The sequence below is a fragment of the Pituophis catenifer genome, unplaced genomic scaffold (genome assembly GCF_029215685.1).
Source record: "Pituophis catenifer annectens isolate HBS135680 unplaced genomic scaffold, rPitCat1.0.hap2 SCAF_14, whole genome shotgun sequence".
Classification (NCBI taxonomy): domain Eukaryota; kingdom Metazoa; phylum Chordata; class Lepidosauria; order Squamata; family Colubridae; genus Pituophis; species Pituophis catenifer.
The window spans coordinates 2,944,531-2,963,308 of record NW_027256894.1 but is presented as its reverse complement, the minus strand read 5'-3'; the positions used below and the strand labels follow the sequence as shown (position 1 = coordinate 2,963,308).

Below are 18,778 nucleotides of genomic sequence, written 5' to 3'. Positions count from 1 at the left end.
GATTGTGATTGCAAAGGGGCTGTATTGTCAGAATCTGACCTATGAATCATTACCCAGCAAGTTTCCCGGGAAGGACAGAGGGCAGTCGATCTACGTCTCTCTAAAACAGGGCTGGAGAGCTATGGTCTTTTTATGACTTGTGGACTTCAACTCCCAGAATTCCTGAGCCAGCCATTCAGAGTTGAAGTCCACAAGTCATAAAAAGGCCATAGTTCCCCATCTCTGACCTAAAGGGAGGCTCCTAAAGGGAGCCTGGATAGCTCTGCAGACAAAGGCACTGTAATTTAACACCAGCTGTCTGCAATTAAAGTAAGTTTGAATCTTGCCAGGCTCAAGGTTGACTCAGCCTTCCATCCTTTCTAAGGTAGGTAAATTGAGGACCCAGTTTGTGGGGGCAATAAGCTGACTTTGTATAAAATATACAAAAAGGATGAAGGCTATTGCTTAACGCATTGTAAACCGCCCTGAGTCTCCGGAGAAGGGTGGCATATAAATCAAATTTAAAAAAAAAGGGGGAATCAACATAAAATTGTTGATTTTTGTCGTTGTTTTTTCCCCTTCGCTCCTTTAACAGAAGAGCAAAAAATATTAATTTGTTAGTGGCCAAGATTGCTGGCTACCCAGAATGACACACTCTACATGATCCATGTATATTTCAGCATCATTATTATTTCATAAATGCCATTTGCACAAAAAAATGTATCCTCAAAATTTATGGGAGCCTAAAATAATAACTTAATTGCCTTTATATATTATGAAGGCACTAATGTTGTTTTGTCCTCAGTGTAACTCTTCTCTATTGTGGTGTTTCTTTAAGGGAAGATTTGTTACTTCTGAATGAGTTGGAAAGTTATGGGCAGCATGGAATCATCACACGTGGCAAGCAGGCAGCTACTCAGACTACAGAACAGGTTCAGAGACGAGGTCTCCAGTCCGTGATTCTCGAAGGAGCATCATTCCTGCCGTAGAAAATATCCCAAAGGTGCTTTTTCAGGAGGCAACTGGACTTCCTTGTTTTTCTTTTGAAGACATTTCGCTTCTCATCCAAGAAGCTTCTTCAGCTCTGACTTGGATGGTGGGGAATGGAAGCTTCTTGGATGAAAAGTGAAACGTCTTCAAAAGAAAAAACAAGGAAGTCCAGTTGCCTCCTGAAAAAAACACCTTTGGGACAACCAGGACCTGGAGGACTGAGAATCTCTACAGAATCCTAGAAAATACTTACAGGAAGACTCTTACAATTGCTCTGTCCTTACTCTGTCCCACAAAATGAATGTAATGGTGTATTAGCTGAAGATAATTGCAAAGCATTAATTCTGCTACCCTCAGCTTTGTAATTTTGATGATTTTATATAAAGTACTGCCACCTTGGATGCTGTTTACACTTCTGTCCAGAGGAAGCTTTCAATATGATTTAGTATGTCGAAGAAAGCAGAAGAAGGGGAAAACGTGGAAAGCACAATAAACTAAGCCAGTGTTTCTCAACCTTGGCAGCTTGAAGATGCTGGCTAGGGAATTCTGGGAGTTGAAGTCCACACACCTTCAAGGTTGAGAAACACTGAACGAAGCCAAGCAAAGAATGAAAAATTCTTTTTAGTGTCCAGAATAATTTGGTACCATCAGCAAACTCCCAATTCTTCCTGGATCATTTGTTCATGGTCATTGGTCAAGTTAAATAGAAGAAAGAGAGAGAGAGAGAGAGAAGGGAGGGGGAAGAAGGAGAGGGGAGGGGAAAGTGGGAGAGGGAGAGAGAAGGAGAGAAAGATCAAGATAGAGCAATGTAAAATGATTGTTAGAATTGCTGAAGAGTCTTTGGTAAACACTGGAGATATGGGTTCATATCCCACTTCTGACACACCCCTTCTTTTAGAAGAGGTCAATAACCTACTCTCCAAAGCACCTGAAGGCAGGAGATGGAAACTAATCAAGGAGGGAACTAACCTAAAACTAAGGAGAAATTTAATGAAAGTGAGAACAATTAATCAGTGGAACAACTTGCCTCCAGAAGTTGTAGGTACTCCATCACTGGAGGCTTTTAAGAAGAGACTGGTCAGCCATTTGCCTGGAATTGTATAAGGTCTCCTGCTTGTGCAGGGGGTTAGACAAGAAGACCTCCAAGGTCCCCTCCAACTCTGTTATTCTATTATTCTGTTAAACACTACCAGATCATACCTGCACTTGATTTCCTTTTACAGCAGCCTTGGCGGTTCTTCAAATCTCACCAGGCTCCAGGTTGACTCAGCCTTCCATCCTTCTGAGGTCGGTAAAATGAGGACCCAGATTGTTGGGGGCAAGAGGCTGACTCTGAAAACTGTTTAGAGAGGACTGCAAAGCATTGTGAAGCAGTACATAAGTCTAAATGCTATAGCTATAACATTTTCAACAATGCATCTGAAACAAAGATTTCTAACCTATCAGATTTGTATTCCTCCTGCTTTTTTCTTTGTTTTAAAAATGGGGTCATGTTGGCCCATTCAACAGGGTATGATTGGGTTTCAGTGGGAAACCTAGTGATTTGGGGAGTCTTCTTCTGTCCCCACCCTGCCAGAGGTATGTGGAGTGTGCTAGATGGCTGCCCCCCTGCTCTGGGATGTTTCACCTCCCTCTCACCTTGCATTTCTCAAGGCCCTACTTGATTTGAGGGGCCCAACTTGGCCATTTGTGTCTGTTGTATTTTTAAGGTATTAAGCTTTTCTTTCCGTTCTTGTCTTGCTTTATTGTTTGCTGCCCAGAATCTATCTTTCTTATTTATTTATCGAATATAGAAATCACCCATCTCCTTAACTGATGAGTGGCCAGAAAATACTTTAAGACAATCAGTAAATTTATCAGCAAAGTCTAAAGGCTCATCCCCTGTCTGCATTATTTGCTTTAGCTCTCCAACTCCGCTCTTGAGAAGTTCAGGCATAGGGACAAATACCTATGGAGAACTTTTCCCACTGCTCAATAATCTTTTGATCTGCCTTTTGTTTCCTTTTGACTTCCTGCTCATCTAGTTTCCGAAAGGACCCAGTGAGCCTTCTGTTTCGCTTGCTGCTGATGGCACTCTTAAGATAGGGATACTCATTTTGCACCTGCACGTTCCTTTTTCTCCCCTTGGTTGGACAACACAATTGAGTTTTCTAAAGAAACCCTTCCTTTTCCCATTGCAACTGCATGGATTCATAGGCGTGCATAAGAGCAGCAGCGTGCCTACCGTCCCTGTCCTAATGCTTCTTCTATTTGTACCTATTTTATGTATCCAATCCATGCTTATACTTATTGCCAAATATGTTCTTGACAAATAAAAAATAAATAAAAAATAAATAAAATAGTGGTGGACCCTTGGACTTTGATGACTTCTCCTTTGGTTGCCTCCCAATTTCAGTAATCTTGAAAAGAGCAGATCTCTCTGAAATGGTGTTTAGAAGGATAGTCATCATCCCAGGGCCATCACTTCATAACAACTATGCATTCTTGCTCTCCCTCTCTCTCCTCCCTCTCCCTCCCCCTCTTTCTCCCTCCCTTCTCTTTCCCTTTCCCTTCCTCTCCCTCTCCCCCCTCCCCCCCGTATAGGCTCTTATTACACTCCTGGTTATCATTTCACCAAATTCTGTTTTTCACAACTTTTTATTTTATTTGATTTGATTTATATGCCGCCCTTCTCCGGAGACTCAGGGCGGCTTACAATGCGTTAAGCAATTAAACAACTTCTTCAAATCATCTATGATGATGATGATGATGATATATTTTCTTATTCTGACACAACAATTAACCAGTGGAACAGCTTGCCTCCAGAAGTTGTGGGTGCTTCATCACTGGAGGTTTTTAAGAAGAGACTGGACAGCCCTTTGTCTGAAACGGTATAGATTCTCCTGCTTGATCTCAAAGACCTCCAGGGTCAATTACAACTCTGTTATTCCATTATTAAAAGTCAGTACATAAGAGAGCCCGAAACCTTTGCTGTTCTTCTACCTTTCTTTATTCCTTTGAGTTATCCTGGATGCTTTGGCATTAATTCCCAAAGGGGGGAAAACTTCCTATCCTGATCTTGCAAAATACTTAATCTCGCACAAGTGCTTAATTCACCTGCCCACCTATTTTCTTACTATTGTGAAGCTTGGTCTCCAGGGCTGAGATGTTTTGTCAGTGAGTCTCCCCATCTGCTGAAGATCTTGGAATACTAAGCGGATGCGGGCTGGTTGTGAATCACGAGCACAATGAGGCAAATGCAGTTTTAAGCTACATCAACAGAAGTACAATTTCTAAATCATGGGAAGTAATCATTCCATTACAGCCTGCTTTGATCAAAGCCTACTTTAAATATACTCTGTCAAATTCTGATCACCACATTTCAAGAAGGATCCAGAGTAAGTGCAGTGAGGAGTAGAAATTAGGTCCTGTGAAAAGAAAGGGAAGGAATTGAGTATATTTAGTTTAAGATGAGTAGGGAAATGCTCCATATTAAGATGCTTCCAACAAAAATGGAACTGGAGGGCTTTTGGGTCGCTTACACAAGCATTTTGTGCCACAAGCACAAGGCTCATTGCTTAGGAGAAGTACTTCTAAGGAGGCATTCTAACTGCTCCATACTAGGACCTTCTTTGGGAAAAAACAGTACAAAGCAAGATTGATTGATTGATTTTATGAGATTACTGTCTGTGCTGACTTCTAAGAGCCGGTAGCTGAGCTTTGTATAGTCCAGTGTTTCACAACCTCAGCAACTTTAAGATGGGTGGACTTCAACTCCCAGAATTCCCATCTAGCATGCTGGCTGGGGAATTCTGGGAGTTGCGGTCCAACCATCTTAAAAGTTGCTGATATTGAGAAACACCGATAGAGTCTGTTGAACTTCGTTTTCCAAACCACACACCCTTCCTGCCAAGCTACAAAGCCAGTCATTTAGCTGTGTTACCTGAGATTTTGTGCTAGCATGTTGCAGACTTCATTCTGAAAGCCAGTTGTTCTACAAGTTGTTTTGCCTTTAGTAAGCAGGATGGAACCGAGGAGTCAAAGGAACAAAAAGTTAAAATACCTACTTTCTCAGGTGATAGGATAATGGAAAACCTCAAGCAATGTTACCTTTTTGTCAACGATTATCAATGTGTCGTCTTGTCATTGTTTTTTTTCTCCCGTTAAAGATCCAAATGTGGACGTCATCTATATTTGCCCCTTAGAATTAAGTGAAGAATTGCTGCGCTACTACAATAAACTCCTGGGTCTGCAGCCAGCCGTTCGGTCTGGGAACCCCGAGGACATTGGTGACCTACAGGACAGGTTCAAAATCCTCACCCCTGAAGCCATCAACAGTTTTCCTGTGAGTTTGTATCTTCTAATTACTATAGCTGGGGGGAATGCCGTAAAATTAAATTGGAAATTTTATAACTTGCAACGCTCTGGTACCCATCAGTGAAATATTATTGCAAGTGTTAAGAGCTGCACAGATTAAGTGACTAGTTAAAAGAGTGATAGAAATAAAAGTCCAGTTGAGTTTTTCAGGCTGAAAGCTGAGCTCAGCTAGGCCTTCACTGCTGATTTCTGCCCAACGCCTGGCCCCTTTTAAGATGATGAACTTCAGAGGTTGACCACATTATGGAAAGCAAATTGCACAAAATACTGCTCACATATCCCGTGGCTGAAGTGTGCAGATAGTTCTTATTTTCTATTATATATTCTTTTATACATACACACACACACACACACACACACACAATTATATATGTGTGTGTGTGTGTGTGTGTACTGTGTGTGTGTATACACACATTATATTTGTATGTGTGTATATGTTGTGGTCCGCCAGCAGCCTGCGGACCTGGCAGCGGAGTCGGACAGTGAGGAAGCTGGGGAAGACAATGGGCCAGTCCTGGAGTCTGGGGAAGGCCCGGACGAGGGCTCTGCATCGGAGGCAGAGATGGGGCCAAGACCATCTAGGAGCGATGCGTGAACTCTGGAGCCTCTAGAGGCGGACAGCAGAGAGGCAGAGGAACAGGAGGAGCCTGTTCCTAGTGCACGCATGGCATGCGAAGAGCTGCCAGAAGGCAAGCAAAAAGCAAAAAGCTGAAGCAAAAAGGACGACTCGGGAGTAAGGCCAGAAGATGATTGGCCCCTCCCATAAGGCTTAAAAGAGCAGCAACGAGCCGTTGGGTTCTTTGTAGAAAAGCGATGTTGATTCCAGTGCTTCTTATCAGCGTCTCTTGAACTTTGTGGGGGTTTTGCCAAGAAAAGCCTTTGGCAGGTTGCCAAAGACATCAAAGGTTGGTGATGAGGCCGTAGGACTGGTTATGAAGAATTTGTTTTGGACTAAGCTGAGAATGAATTAATTCTCAGCTGTTTTAATAAAATAAGTTTGTTCAGGACTGAATTGTGTTTGGTAATCACTACTTGGGCCTTGGTCACAACAGTATATGTGTGTGTGTAGATAAAAATATTCTATATTATATTTTCTATTATATATTGCCTACCCTCAGGTACAAATTGTTGGATCTGATAGTAGGACAAGACGCAGTGGATGGAAGCTTGTTAAAGAAAGATCCAACCTGAAACTAAATTCAGAAATTTCCTGAATTAATCAGTAGAAAGGCTTGCCTCCAGAAGTTGTGGGTGCTCCAACACTGGAGATTTTCAAAAATAGACTGGACAACCGGTTGTCTGGAAAGGAATAAGGTCTCCTGCTTGGACAGGGGTTGGACTAGAAGACCTCCAAATCACTTCCAGCCCTAAGATTCAATAAGACATTATTTATTTATTTAGCATATGATGAGAACATGCCAGAAGAGAAGTAAACATATATACACAGTCCACACGTAATTATAGATAAACATTCTATGGGTGTATCGGCAGTGGCCTCAAAACTGGATGCCCAGTTCAGCTGTCCAGACAGTCACCTCTGGCGTTGCTTCGTGCAGATCTTCTAGGGAACCAGAGAATGCACACTGTCGTGGCCAGTCTTGCACAATGTGTTTAATAGTTGCATATCAGCATCACAGTCGCAACAAGGGGAATCTTTCCATCCCCACTGATACAGGGCAGAGGCACGTCTTCCACAGTGGTGGGTTTCAAAATTTTTTACTACCAGTTCTATGGGTGTGGCTTGGTGGGCGTGGCATGACTTGGTGGGTGTGGCTTGGTGGGCATGGCAGGGGAAGGATACTGTAAAATCTCCATTCCGTTCCCAATCCAGGGGAAGGTTACTGCAAAATCCCCATTTCCTCCCGATCAGCTGGGACTCGGGAGGCAGATGGGGGCGGGACCAGTCAGAATTTTTACTACCGGTTCTCCAAACTACTCAAAATTTCCACTACCAGTTCTCCAGAACTGGTCAGAACCTGCTGGAACCCACCTCTGGTCTTCCAGTACCACACCTGATTCTGTTCAATTTTGGCCAGACAGAGCGAGGCAGGTCAAAACTAGGTGGTTAGGCAGAGGTTTCACTAATGGTCAGGCCACAAGGAGGCACCCTGGACCCTTCATCTCTCCGGGCCTTCTCAGGGTTTAAACCAGTGGTGGGATTCAAGTAATTTAACAACCAGTTCTCTGCCCTAATGATTTCTTCCAACAAGCAGTTCGCCAAACTGCTCAGAAAGTTAACAACCGGTTCTCCCGAAGTGGTACGAACTGGCTGAAACCCACCACTGGTTTAAACTGGATAGGTGCTAAGTGAATAGCTCTTTTCCATGCTGGCCTATGGGATTTCAGCCTTGTGAAGGACTTGTCTACAGCACGGGTGTCAAACTCGCCATGTCACATTGCCGTCACATGACGCTTTGCAATGTCTTTCCCTTTCATGGAGCTGGTGTGGGCGTGGCCTGCGTGTGACGCATCCAGCCTGCGGGCCGCCAGTTTGACACCCCTGGTCTACAGTATAAGACCTGTAAAAACAACATAAGTTCAGAATTTTTTCTGTGTTTTATGCTCCTTTACCCTCTCTCATTTTTATTATTGTAGCAAAATTATTGTCAGGTTTCGATGCTATCTCAAAATAAATGAACTTCCAAACTGCCAATCTTTAAGGAAATTTTCTCTTTATTCGAGCACAGCAACCTGATCCTGACTCTTCGCGGTCAACACTGACCTTTGCCCCCCAATCCCTCCCTTTCCAATCCCCAATTCTCTGCTTCTCATTGGCTATCTTCCAAGTCACTCTCCTGATTCCTTTTCCGTCAGTTCACAGGAATGTTTCCCCCCTCCTCATCTCCGAGGAGACCGAATCTTCAAAGGGATTTAGCAGGCAAAAGTTCAGGCTTCATCCTCCCTTTTCTACGTCAGTGCTGAGACGCTGACACCAATTTATGACTTTCCACTCCGTGCCCTTGAATTACTTTCTGTTTTTAATTGAGGGGTGCTGGATTAGTCGTAGTTTTGAACCGTCTAGACAGATTTGATTCCCCAGCCTGTCAGTCCCCATCTCACAGGCTGGTTGTTGTGGGAGGAATAGAAGGAAGGAGTATTAGACACATTCGCTCCCTTGAGCTATTTATAAAAATCAGTAAGGTGAGATAAAAATAAAAAATAATATATCCGCTCTAAAGGAAGGGTTCTCTGGTCCCCTAGATTTTTTTGATCCTGCTGCAATGCAATAAATGGGGGTCCTAGGCAAATCCCATAAACTCTGTTGAAGTTGGGGATCTTGCCTGTATCCCAAGGGTTGCTTATTCATTTCTGTGCATGAAGTATAAATCCTTTTCACTGGAAGAAGATTTCTGGGTCATTATTAAAACTATAAAATTATGATGCTGTTCTCTACAAGAACTCTGTTTGTGTTGTACTATCACAACAGGCATATCTGCCAGCTCTTAAATTTTGTGCTGTTACAAGCTTGTTTGTATAGTTTAGCCGATTCATTGTTTTTATACAGACGTTGTTAAATATATGACTTGTGATACAAGCCTCTTTTTGGCCAGAAGAAAGAGGAAAATTGTGGCTCAGAACATCTGGATTGCTGAATACAGTTTATTAGCTTTGTGTTGCCCATTTGTGTTGTCTGTTATGTAAGCAGTAAGTTTGTTACTGACCATTAGAAATGAAAATAAATGAAAAAAAAAAGAAGAAGAAATTAGAAGACTTTTCATTCCGCTTCTCTAATGTCTTTGTTAAATATTAACTCCATTAAATATTCCTTCCATATCAATGTCATTAATGAAAATGTTGAAAGGGTTGAATCTTACAAAATCACATTTAATACATCACCACTTTGATGAGAAACTGTTGACAAACATTGTGATTTGAAGCCAACTCTGTATCCATTTGTCATGTCATCTGGTACATGCTTAACTCGTTTGCTAATCATGTCACAAGTTGCTGTATTTTTAAAATGCTTTTTGCAAATGAAATATTGTACGTATATATAATTCCCCAATCTAAATTTCTTAATTTTGTTAAATAAATTTATTTTCATCTGTTAAAAAAAAAGAAAGAAAATAAACATAGGCCAGGAGGCACGGGTGCGTGGGGCATAAAGAGTGCATTTTCAATAACTTGGGCGAGCAGACAATGAATTCTTTATCAAAGAAAGCTAAACCCTGGAATTAAAGTTAGAACTGCAAATGTGATGAGAAACGGGCATTAAGAGTCATGTACAGTTAGTCCTCGACTTACAACAGTTCATTTAGTGACCATTCAAAGTTACGATGGCACTGAAAAAAGTGACTTATGATCATTTTTATACTTATGATTGCTGTAGCATCTCCTTGGTCACATGATCAGAATTCATATGCTTGGCAACGGACTCGCATGTATGACGGCCGCAGTGTCCCGGGGTCATGTGATCCCCGCTTGGGTGAACTTCTGACAAGCAAAGTCAATGGGGAAGCCTGATTCGCTTAACAACCATGTTGCTAACTTAACATCTGCAATGATTCACTTAACAACTGTGGCAAGAAAGGTCGTAAAACGTGGCAAAACTCACTTAACAAACATCTCACTTAGCAACATTGTGGTCGTAAGTTGAGGACTACCTGTATGCAAACATAATATCAGAGCTTGGTCAGTATAAAATGCAACATGAGAGGATTGCAAACAAAATAAGCTCAGATTTCTTGGAGGACATCTCTGGGTCTGCATTCATTCATTCATTTATGATTTATTTGTTAAATTTATTTGCTACCTATCTCGCTCTGGGGCTACTTTAGGCGGCTTACATAGACAGAGAGGGCCTGAGCTTCCTTGGTCATTCTTTGGCACTCTTTGGGGACTTTCAGAAGCAGGAGGATGAGATGACATAAGAGGGTGTCTGTATCTTTGAAAAAGCATCAGGGCTCTGGAGTTTTAGATCCCATGCAGATATTTAGATTTTAGCATATGATGGTGTTAAGCTTTTTCTAATCTATCACTATAATTAAAGGGGCGGATTTATAGTGGCTTTACATGCAATGCAATTTAATACAATACAACAACACAACACAATACAAGTCTCTAGAAGAATGTGCTCTAAATATTACCAATTGGTTAGGTACACAGCTGGTCTTACTTGTTTATGCTGTTGCCAGATCCCTGCACAGGTTCATGCTTTTATCCATTTCTACATATTTTTCGTTTATTCCTCTCCTATTTTAGGCACGCTTTATAGCAGGCCATTTTACAGATTATAAAGACAAAATAGGCTTGCTACTGAGAGTATCATTAAGAGAGAGTTTCAGGCAATCACAGATCCCAGATGAATATTCCAGCACAATTTATGTTTGCGAACAACCAGTTTTCTGATATACAGTCTATATGTTGTGGAGATGCACCGAAAATAGAATTTGTGACACATTCCAAACTTTTGTCTTCTAATCTTTTAAACAAACCTTTTTGACCTGAATGACTGTTGTAGGAAGGGTTTGTAGCTAATGAAACTGTTTATCCTCTGGAAAAGAATATGGCACGTAAAAGGTGTTTTGTAAATGAAATCATTTGCTGAAAGAGCCGTTTAAAATACTGATTTTGGTGGGCTGAAATACAAACTCGGACAGCTTGGTGTGCATTCTTCATTTTTATTTTTATTTTTTTGGTATTGATTTTTTCCCCCTGACGTGGTAGAATCAAATGGTGCCAGAAGTGTTGAGATGAATCACTGTTATCCGAGGGCTGCAAGCTTCTCTTCCGAGTGACAGAAGGAGAATTCCGCATGGATCAAATAAATACAGATGTGTAGTAATTAGTTTTATTCCCAGCGAGCCCATTTCCGACACACTAAAGATGTGAGTGATTATGGAACCTCACCCCAACAGCTTTTATCAATTTAAACTGCTACGCTACAGGATAGGTCATAACCCAGCCTGCTATTAATAATGTATTTATTGCACTCAACATTATAAATTAGCTTGGTGGAAGGAAGAGAAAGCGCACTTCTTAACGAGACTAATGTCTTCCTCCTCCAGAACCGCCCCATGTCCCTGGCCTCCTTCTTGAAATACAGCCCTAAGATCCTTAAAAGGGTCAGAAACCTGGTCCAAGGCAAGGAAGCCTATATCGTGGGAGGCCTTCTGAACCAAGATGACCTGGAAGTGGCCGATGTGCTAGACTTGCCCATTCTCGGTTCTGATCCAGAAGTGGCTCATCTTTACAGCACCAAGTCCGGAAACAAAAGAGTCTTTGATGCTGCAGGTGTTCCGGTGCCTCCCGGGCAATATGACATCTATAGCAGGCATCAGGTAAGACTGGCCACGGATTGGGCAGGTCAGGAAATCTGAGCTGAGACTATTTGGAGGCGCCATTTCTTTTCCTTCCATTCTTACTTGGATAGACCTCAACTTCTGCTGCCAAAGTATCAGAGGACTGAGGTCCATAATTGACTCAGCCCCGGAACTCAGTTCCTGAATGGTCAGTAAGGGAGTGTTATGGTATATGGCAATGACCTTGGGAGAGAGACATATGCTGCCTAGGGCAGGGGTCGGCAACCTTAAACACTCAAAGAGCCACAAAGGTCCTAACTGGAAGCCCCCTGTTTAATTCTGGAGCCAGCCGGAAGTCCAGTTCCCCCACTACAGAGTCTCCTCCTAGTGAGGTGTTATTTTTTCCTCCACGGGTCCTAACCAAAAGCCCTATCAATTGTGGAGCCAACCGGCGACAGGGAGCCGCAGCAGAGATGATGAAAGAGCCACATGTGGCTCCAGAGCCACGGGTTGCTGACCCCTGGCCTAGGGGAACAATCAGATAAGAGAAGATATAGCCCTCAGCTGTATAATGGGCAGAGAAAAAGGTTCAGAAGGGATCCTCCCTAGTTTTGGGGCTGTCAAGGAGAAGATTTGTACTTTCAGACTTGCACAATTGTGCAAGATCCAATCTGGGTCGGTCACCAGGACCAGAGGTTTAGTCTTCCAAACTTTCAGACTCATGCTGGAGCCCATCCTCAGAGAATGAATGTGACCCAGATTGGATCCTGCAACATTATCCAGGGACACCTACATTTGCCTTCATTCGTTGCCCAATTCCGTTAATGTAGCCTTACAATAAAGTAGAATTAGTTTATCTGGCTGTGTTTCCTTTCTAGTCTGATCGGGAAGGCTGTCGTCAGTCTTGAAAGTCAGAAAGTACAAACCTTCCACTGTCTCTTTTACAGCCCAAGAATTTCGGGAGGGTCCCTTCTGACCCTCTTTCTCCACCCATTGTGCAGCTGCAGGCTATGCCTTCACTTATCTGACCGTTCCCAAGGCAGCATCTCCCCTCACCCCAGTCTCCCAAGGTCATTCCCACATACCATTACAGGAAGCTATGGGTTCCTTTGCCAGAGGGTTGAAGTGCAAACCTTTGTTCATCCATATTTTTTTATTCAAGGCATTGGTGTAATGCCCAGGTGCTCTTTCCTTGATTTCCTTGATTCCTTGATTTCGGCAACAAGGATTCTGCAGTGCAGAGCACCAACCTCAAGCATCTTTCCGCTAAGAGAGCCTACTTGGTTCCACGCAAAGTACAGAGATAATCTCTGAAAATAAAAATGCCAGCAGACTGCAGCCCTGGATATAGTTTGCCTCCTTCTGATGATGGGCACTCTTGATTTGCTGCATTCACCATTGCTGTGGTTTTATGAGAGGGCCAACAAAATCTTCTCCAAGCTCCATCTGAGGGCCCCATTTTGAGACCTTACAACAGTGCTTCTCAACATTGGCAGCTTTAAAATGAGTGGGCTTCAATTCCCAGAATTCCCCAGGCAGCCATGCTAGCTGGAGATTTCTGGGAGTTGAAGTCCATCCATTTTAAAATTCTCACAGTTTGCTTGGAAGTAAGTTTAGTTGAAGTTAATGATATATTTTTCTCCAAGTAACTGCAATAACAATTGCTCATTGTTAATAATCTTAATAAGGATCTCAACAATAATCCACAATACATTTTTTTCATAATAAAGTTCCCAAACAGTGGACTTGAATTATCCTGCAAATACATCTGCATACAGGAACTCATTTACATAATTATTGAAGCAATGTGCCAATTTTACAGCTACTTAAATTGTTAAGGCTTTTTGTCCCTCAATATACTTCTCCGTTTTATAGGGGACCATTTGAGACTGTGAAGACCAATCTAGGACCGCAGCTTATTCTTCATAGAGAGTGTATGTTTTGAATTAGATTCTGGAGGAGGAAATGGAAGGCATTTCCAGTTCTAAATTGACCCAATTTTAGGAACAATATGTACAATCTTATACATGGAGATGGAATGGAGTGCTGTGGAATATAGGTTTTGTCAATGAAATCAAAACTAAAAATAGTTCATGTACCTGTCAGCCCTGCCTTAACTTGAACCTTTAGGCAAGTACGATCCTTTCATTTGTTGATAAAGGTATAGTTTACTACAGGTCAAGTGGATTAAAGGTAAAAGTTCTCGCACATATGTGCTAGTCATTCCCAACTCTAGGGAGTGGTGCTCATCTCCATTTCAAGCCGAAGAGCCAGCACTGTCCGAAGACGTCTCAGTGGTCATGTGGCCGGCATGACTCAACACCAAAGGCGCATGGAACGCTGTTACCTCCCTACCATAGGTGGTCCCTATGTTTCCACTTGCATTTTTTACATGCCTTCGAACTGCTAGGTTGGCAGAAGCTGGGACAAGTAACAGGAGCTCACCTCATTACGCGGCACTAGGGATTCGAACCACTGAACTGCCAACCTTTCAATGGACAAGCTCATCGTCTTAGCCACTGAGCCACCACGTAAGGAAAGCCAGAACTGAGGTTCACGTGCCAAATCCTTAGGTATAACTTTTTCTCTCCCAGACACTTCCCCTTGCTGGTTCTCCCCCCACATATCGCCAATCAGTTTTAAAAGACATGGTTTTGAAACAGTCACTGGTGCAGCTGCATTCTTCTCCCAGAGAAATGACCTTGAGAACTCATCTCGGAGAGGCCTGCTTCTTTGCATCATTCACTTTCCCCCAAGCATTCCCCTTTCCTTCCACCCTCTCCCCAGGTCCATGGCAGATTGGCATTGAACAATTGCAAAATGCAGGCATGAAGTGGACGTTCTGACGGTTTCCTTTTGACCATATAAAAATTAAGAGTCTTCTACAGCATTAGACAGAATTGATAAAGAATTACAAGCAAGCAAGATATCAATGTGGTGTTGTCGGTGGTCTCTGAGCATGGTGGATTTCTTGCAAATGTTTCATTATCAAACTAGGTAACATCATAAATGCTGCAAGAAAACCACCAAGAGAGCATGAAGGACCCTCTCCCCCAATTCAACCCTGAGCTATACATGTTCTTTTTTATCAATATAAGTGTAGCGTGTCATCAAATGACTCATTGCAGTTGAATCCTATAGAGCCTATGTAATCCTATGTAGTCCTTGCTCAGCACTCAGCCCATCCGTGTTCTAGGTACGTTTCCAGCTTCTACTGATGTCACGCAAAAAACATTGGCTCCCAAAGTTACAGCAGTTATGCGTGGAAAAAGATGGATGTCTGGAGGACAGAAGATTTGGGGTATACAGCTCTATGCATATTGCTTCCATTGGGGCCAGATCCTATCTGTGGGAGCCAAACTGGATTCTCTCCTGCAGACATTCAGGCTCAATGTACAGGTGCTTGCTGGGAAGCCTGCATCATTAGAACATCATTGGGCACTTCTCCAGGTTGAGCTTTCCAGAACGAAAACACCTGAATGGGTCTCCTTCCTACCTCAAAACATTGCTTTTTAATGTGCAGTTCTTACTAGTTTTCAAGGACTGAAGCATCCTGGAGCACCAGTAGCAATTATGAACAATTAGGTTAAAACTTATTTATATCATTCACTTTTCCAGTTTTCAATGAATGATTGTTTTTAGAAAAAAATCCTCTACCTGCTTGTGTTCCAGGAAAACCTAAAGATGTTAGAGGTTGATGCAATGGTCTGAAAAAAGTCTCAAAAAGCCAATCTTTGGCTGTATTGGAAGGCTCCCTGGGCTGTGTGGCTTCTCACCCATCCTTGCTTTGTAATGAGTGGGCATCTCCCATACTTTAGAAGACTGCTGTTTACTCAGTACCAGAGAAAATAGCTACACTGGCAGCTGATTATTTCATGAGGTCAGATATCCTTGGCTGATTTATGAGTTTCCAGAGTATTTTCCCTATAATGAGCATAGGCATTTTTGCAGGTTTAAGGACTATAACTTCACCTACCATTAGGAGCCTGGTGGCGCAGTGGACTAAGTGCTGTTAAAGTAGCACTTAGCTGCCAGCTGCCTGCAATTACTGCGAGTTCAAATCTCACCAGGCTCAAGGTTGACTCAGCCTTCCATCCTCCCGAGGTAGGTAAAATGAGGACCCGGATTGTGGGGGCAATAAGCTGACTTTGTATAAAAAAGAACACCACTTGGTGGGGGCCTGAAAGCCCTACTAAGCAGGTATATACAAGAGTATGAAGGCTATTGCTTAATGCATTGTAAGCCGCCCTGAGTCTCCGGAGAAGGGCGGCATATAAATCGAACCATAAATAAATAAATAAATAAATAAATAAATAAATAAATAAATAAATAAATAAATAAATAAATACCAATCATCCCGAGACCTCCCCAAGAAGACAGCTCTTTGATTTGTAAGGATATTAGCGAAAGAATGAGGATTTTCAGAGAAGCAGAAAATCTTCCTACCTTCCCTCCCTCCCTCCCTCCCTCCCTCTTCCTTCCTTCCTTCCTTCCTTCCTTCCTTCCTTCCTTCCTTCCTTCCTTCCTTCCTTTCTTCCTCCCTCCCTCCCTCCCTCCTTCCCTCCCTCCCTCCCTTTTCCTTCCTTCCTTCCTTCCTTCTTCCTTTCTTCCTCCCTCCCTCCCTCCTTCCCTCCCTCCCTCCCTCCCTCCCTCCCTCCCTCGCACTCACTCACTCACTCACTGAAATCAATAAATAAACATTGCCAAAATTCAGCCATTTTGCTTGAAAATCTAGTGTCCCAGTCTGGGGGTGCTAAGTGTGAAACTGGGGCCACAGGCTGTGAGCCTCTCATTAGATAAAAAGTAGATAATGCAGGCAGGTCAACTTATACCCTGAACTATTAATCATAGTTATATAAAAATAATATACTACAGTGTGATGTGCCCAACATGTTGACCACAACGTTATTGTCATTGGTTTGAACTGTACCCTGAAATTCTACTTTTGCGTCTATTTGTCTCATGTTATTTTCATTTCCTGCTGTAAGCTCCTTATGAAATACTAGCGAGAGGTGTTAAATAATCAAAGGAAGGTGGCAATAATTTAAGGCACAGTTCAATTTTCACTTAAAGATAGCTCATAATTCTTTCCATTGGTGCAATCTTTACAATTCTATTGATCCATTTCATTTCTGTAGGGGTCGTCAAGAGAAAACCCATTTATTGGACTTTCAGAAGGAGCAAATAATGAGACCCGGAACAAATAAATAATAATTCTATGTGGATTGTTCAAATAATAAAAGATTCCTTAAATTCCAGTATATGAGCCACTGTAACAAATTCCTCCCAAGTCAGTCTCTTTCCAAAGTTTATACTTTCCATCTCCTTAACAAGGAGTATTTTTCTATCTAGTAAAAAAATGGATAGCGGTATATTTCAAATAGTCAATATTATTTCACTATTTGAAATTACTGTTTGAAAAGTACTGTTTCAATATTTGAAATAATACATTTCAAATGGTTTTTTTTATAATATGTCACCATATTATAAAAAAAAGATGTGAAGACTCTAGAAAGAGTGCAGAAAAGAGCAACAAAGATGACTCGGGGGCTGGACTGGAGGTTAAAACGTATGAGGAACGGCTGCAGGAATTGCGTATGGCCAGTTTAGAGAAAAGAAGAATTAGGGGTGACAGGATAGTTGGGTTCCAATATTTGAGGGGCTGCCACAAAGAAGAGGGGGGTCAACCTATTCTCCAAAGCACCTGAAGGCAGAACAAGAAACAATGGATGGAAACTAATCCAGGAAAGAAGCAACCTAGAATTAAGGAGAAATTTCCTAACCGTGAGAACAAGTGGAACGGCTTGCCTTCAGAAGTGAGTGCTTCATCACTTCATCTCTTTTAAGAAGAGACTAGACAGCCACTTGTCTGGAATAGTATAAGGTCTCCTGCTTAAGCAGGGGGTTGGACTAGAAGACCTCCAAGGTCCCTCCGAACTCTGTTATTCTGTTCTGGTCCTAATCATACAGTACCTAGTGCTCTTATGTTCCTTCTCTCTTGGTTTTAACATCTGGACCAAGGTTTGGAATAAGGTTTTAACATCTGGACCGAGTTACAGAACGAGAAGGACTAAAATGGAAAATAAAACCTTCACATTTTTCTCCTCCAGATGATTGAGGCCCTCAGTCAGCTGATTATAGACAACCCAGAAGTGCAACGTTGGGTGTTCAAGATGGATAATGAATTTGGGGGAAATGGGACTGCCTTTTGTGACATCGCTAAGCATCTCAAGTGCTACGCTTGGATTCTGAAGGAACATCATCGATACGGACCAGAGATGTGGAATAAGAGATGGGCTCATGTAAGTCACTTTGGATTGCCTAAATTTTGAGCAGGTGATCTCAAAAAGCAAAGCCTAGAAGGGAAAGTCCAGGTGATTCTTCTCCTTCCAGGCTGTCGGTTCTGGATCAGTCACCATTAGAACCTCTTCTAATTGTAGCAGATATCAGTTTGATAAATATAATAATTTATCAGGAATTCAGTGGTAACTATTTTCAAACAGTGCTTTGATTAAGGACAAATCAGGTTGATAGGTTGACCTCATGTTATGTCATCTTAACCAATATTAATAATATATAAACCATAGTGACATAATATTTTGTGGAATAAGAATTAATGCTTGTATACTGAAGTTCTTGCAAGCGTCTACTAAAATAAATTTGTTAGTCTATATAGACTATGCCGTATTTTTAAATCTTTGGGCAGAAAAGAAAAAAAAGTGTCAGCACTTCAAGCTGCATTTACTCTAGTGCTGACATAAGGAGAAGCGGAGGCATCTGGAAAGGGACGCTTGACTTTTCACCTACTTATTTTCCCTGGAGATAATATCCCCTAGGAGATGGGATGGGAGGGGGGAAATTCCTTTGAGCTGGAGCAGTAGATTAGGGGTAGAGTGACTTGGAAGATGGCCAATGAGTGCAGGGGAGTGGGGAATGGAAAGGGAGGGTTTTGGATCTGGAAGTCAGTGTTGGCTGCGATGCAGTCGGAGTTAGAATGTCATGCTAAATAAATGGGAGTTTTCTTCAAAGACTTTGTTTGAAATGCAATTTATATGAGACGACCTCGAAACCTGACAAAAAGCTTTATGGAAACACAATAGAACTTTATGCAACGTATTAAAACAATGCACTGTTTACTCCCTGAATACTTATTTGAACTTCTGTGTCTTAATAGAAGTATCCTCTTATTTACCCATCATGCATTTTATCCC

The 18,778-nt window shown here is 42.1% G+C and overlaps 1 protein-coding gene across 1 annotated transcript in view; it reads left to right on the top strand.

Annotated features, from left to right (window-relative positions):
• IQCH (IQ motif containing H) overlaps nucleotides 1-18,778 on the top strand; it is a 127,557-nt gene that overhangs the window by 48,667 nt on the left and 60,112 nt on the right. Inside the window, exons 12-14 of the mRNA XM_070953366.1 lie at nucleotides 5,118-5,293; nucleotides 11,334-11,606; nucleotides 17,678-17,869. Coding sequence (XP_070809467.1) covers nucleotides 5,118-5,293; nucleotides 11,334-11,606; nucleotides 17,678-17,869 — 641 coding nt within the window. The remainder of the gene's footprint in view (nucleotides 1-5,117; nucleotides 5,294-11,333; nucleotides 11,607-17,677; nucleotides 17,870-18,778) is intronic.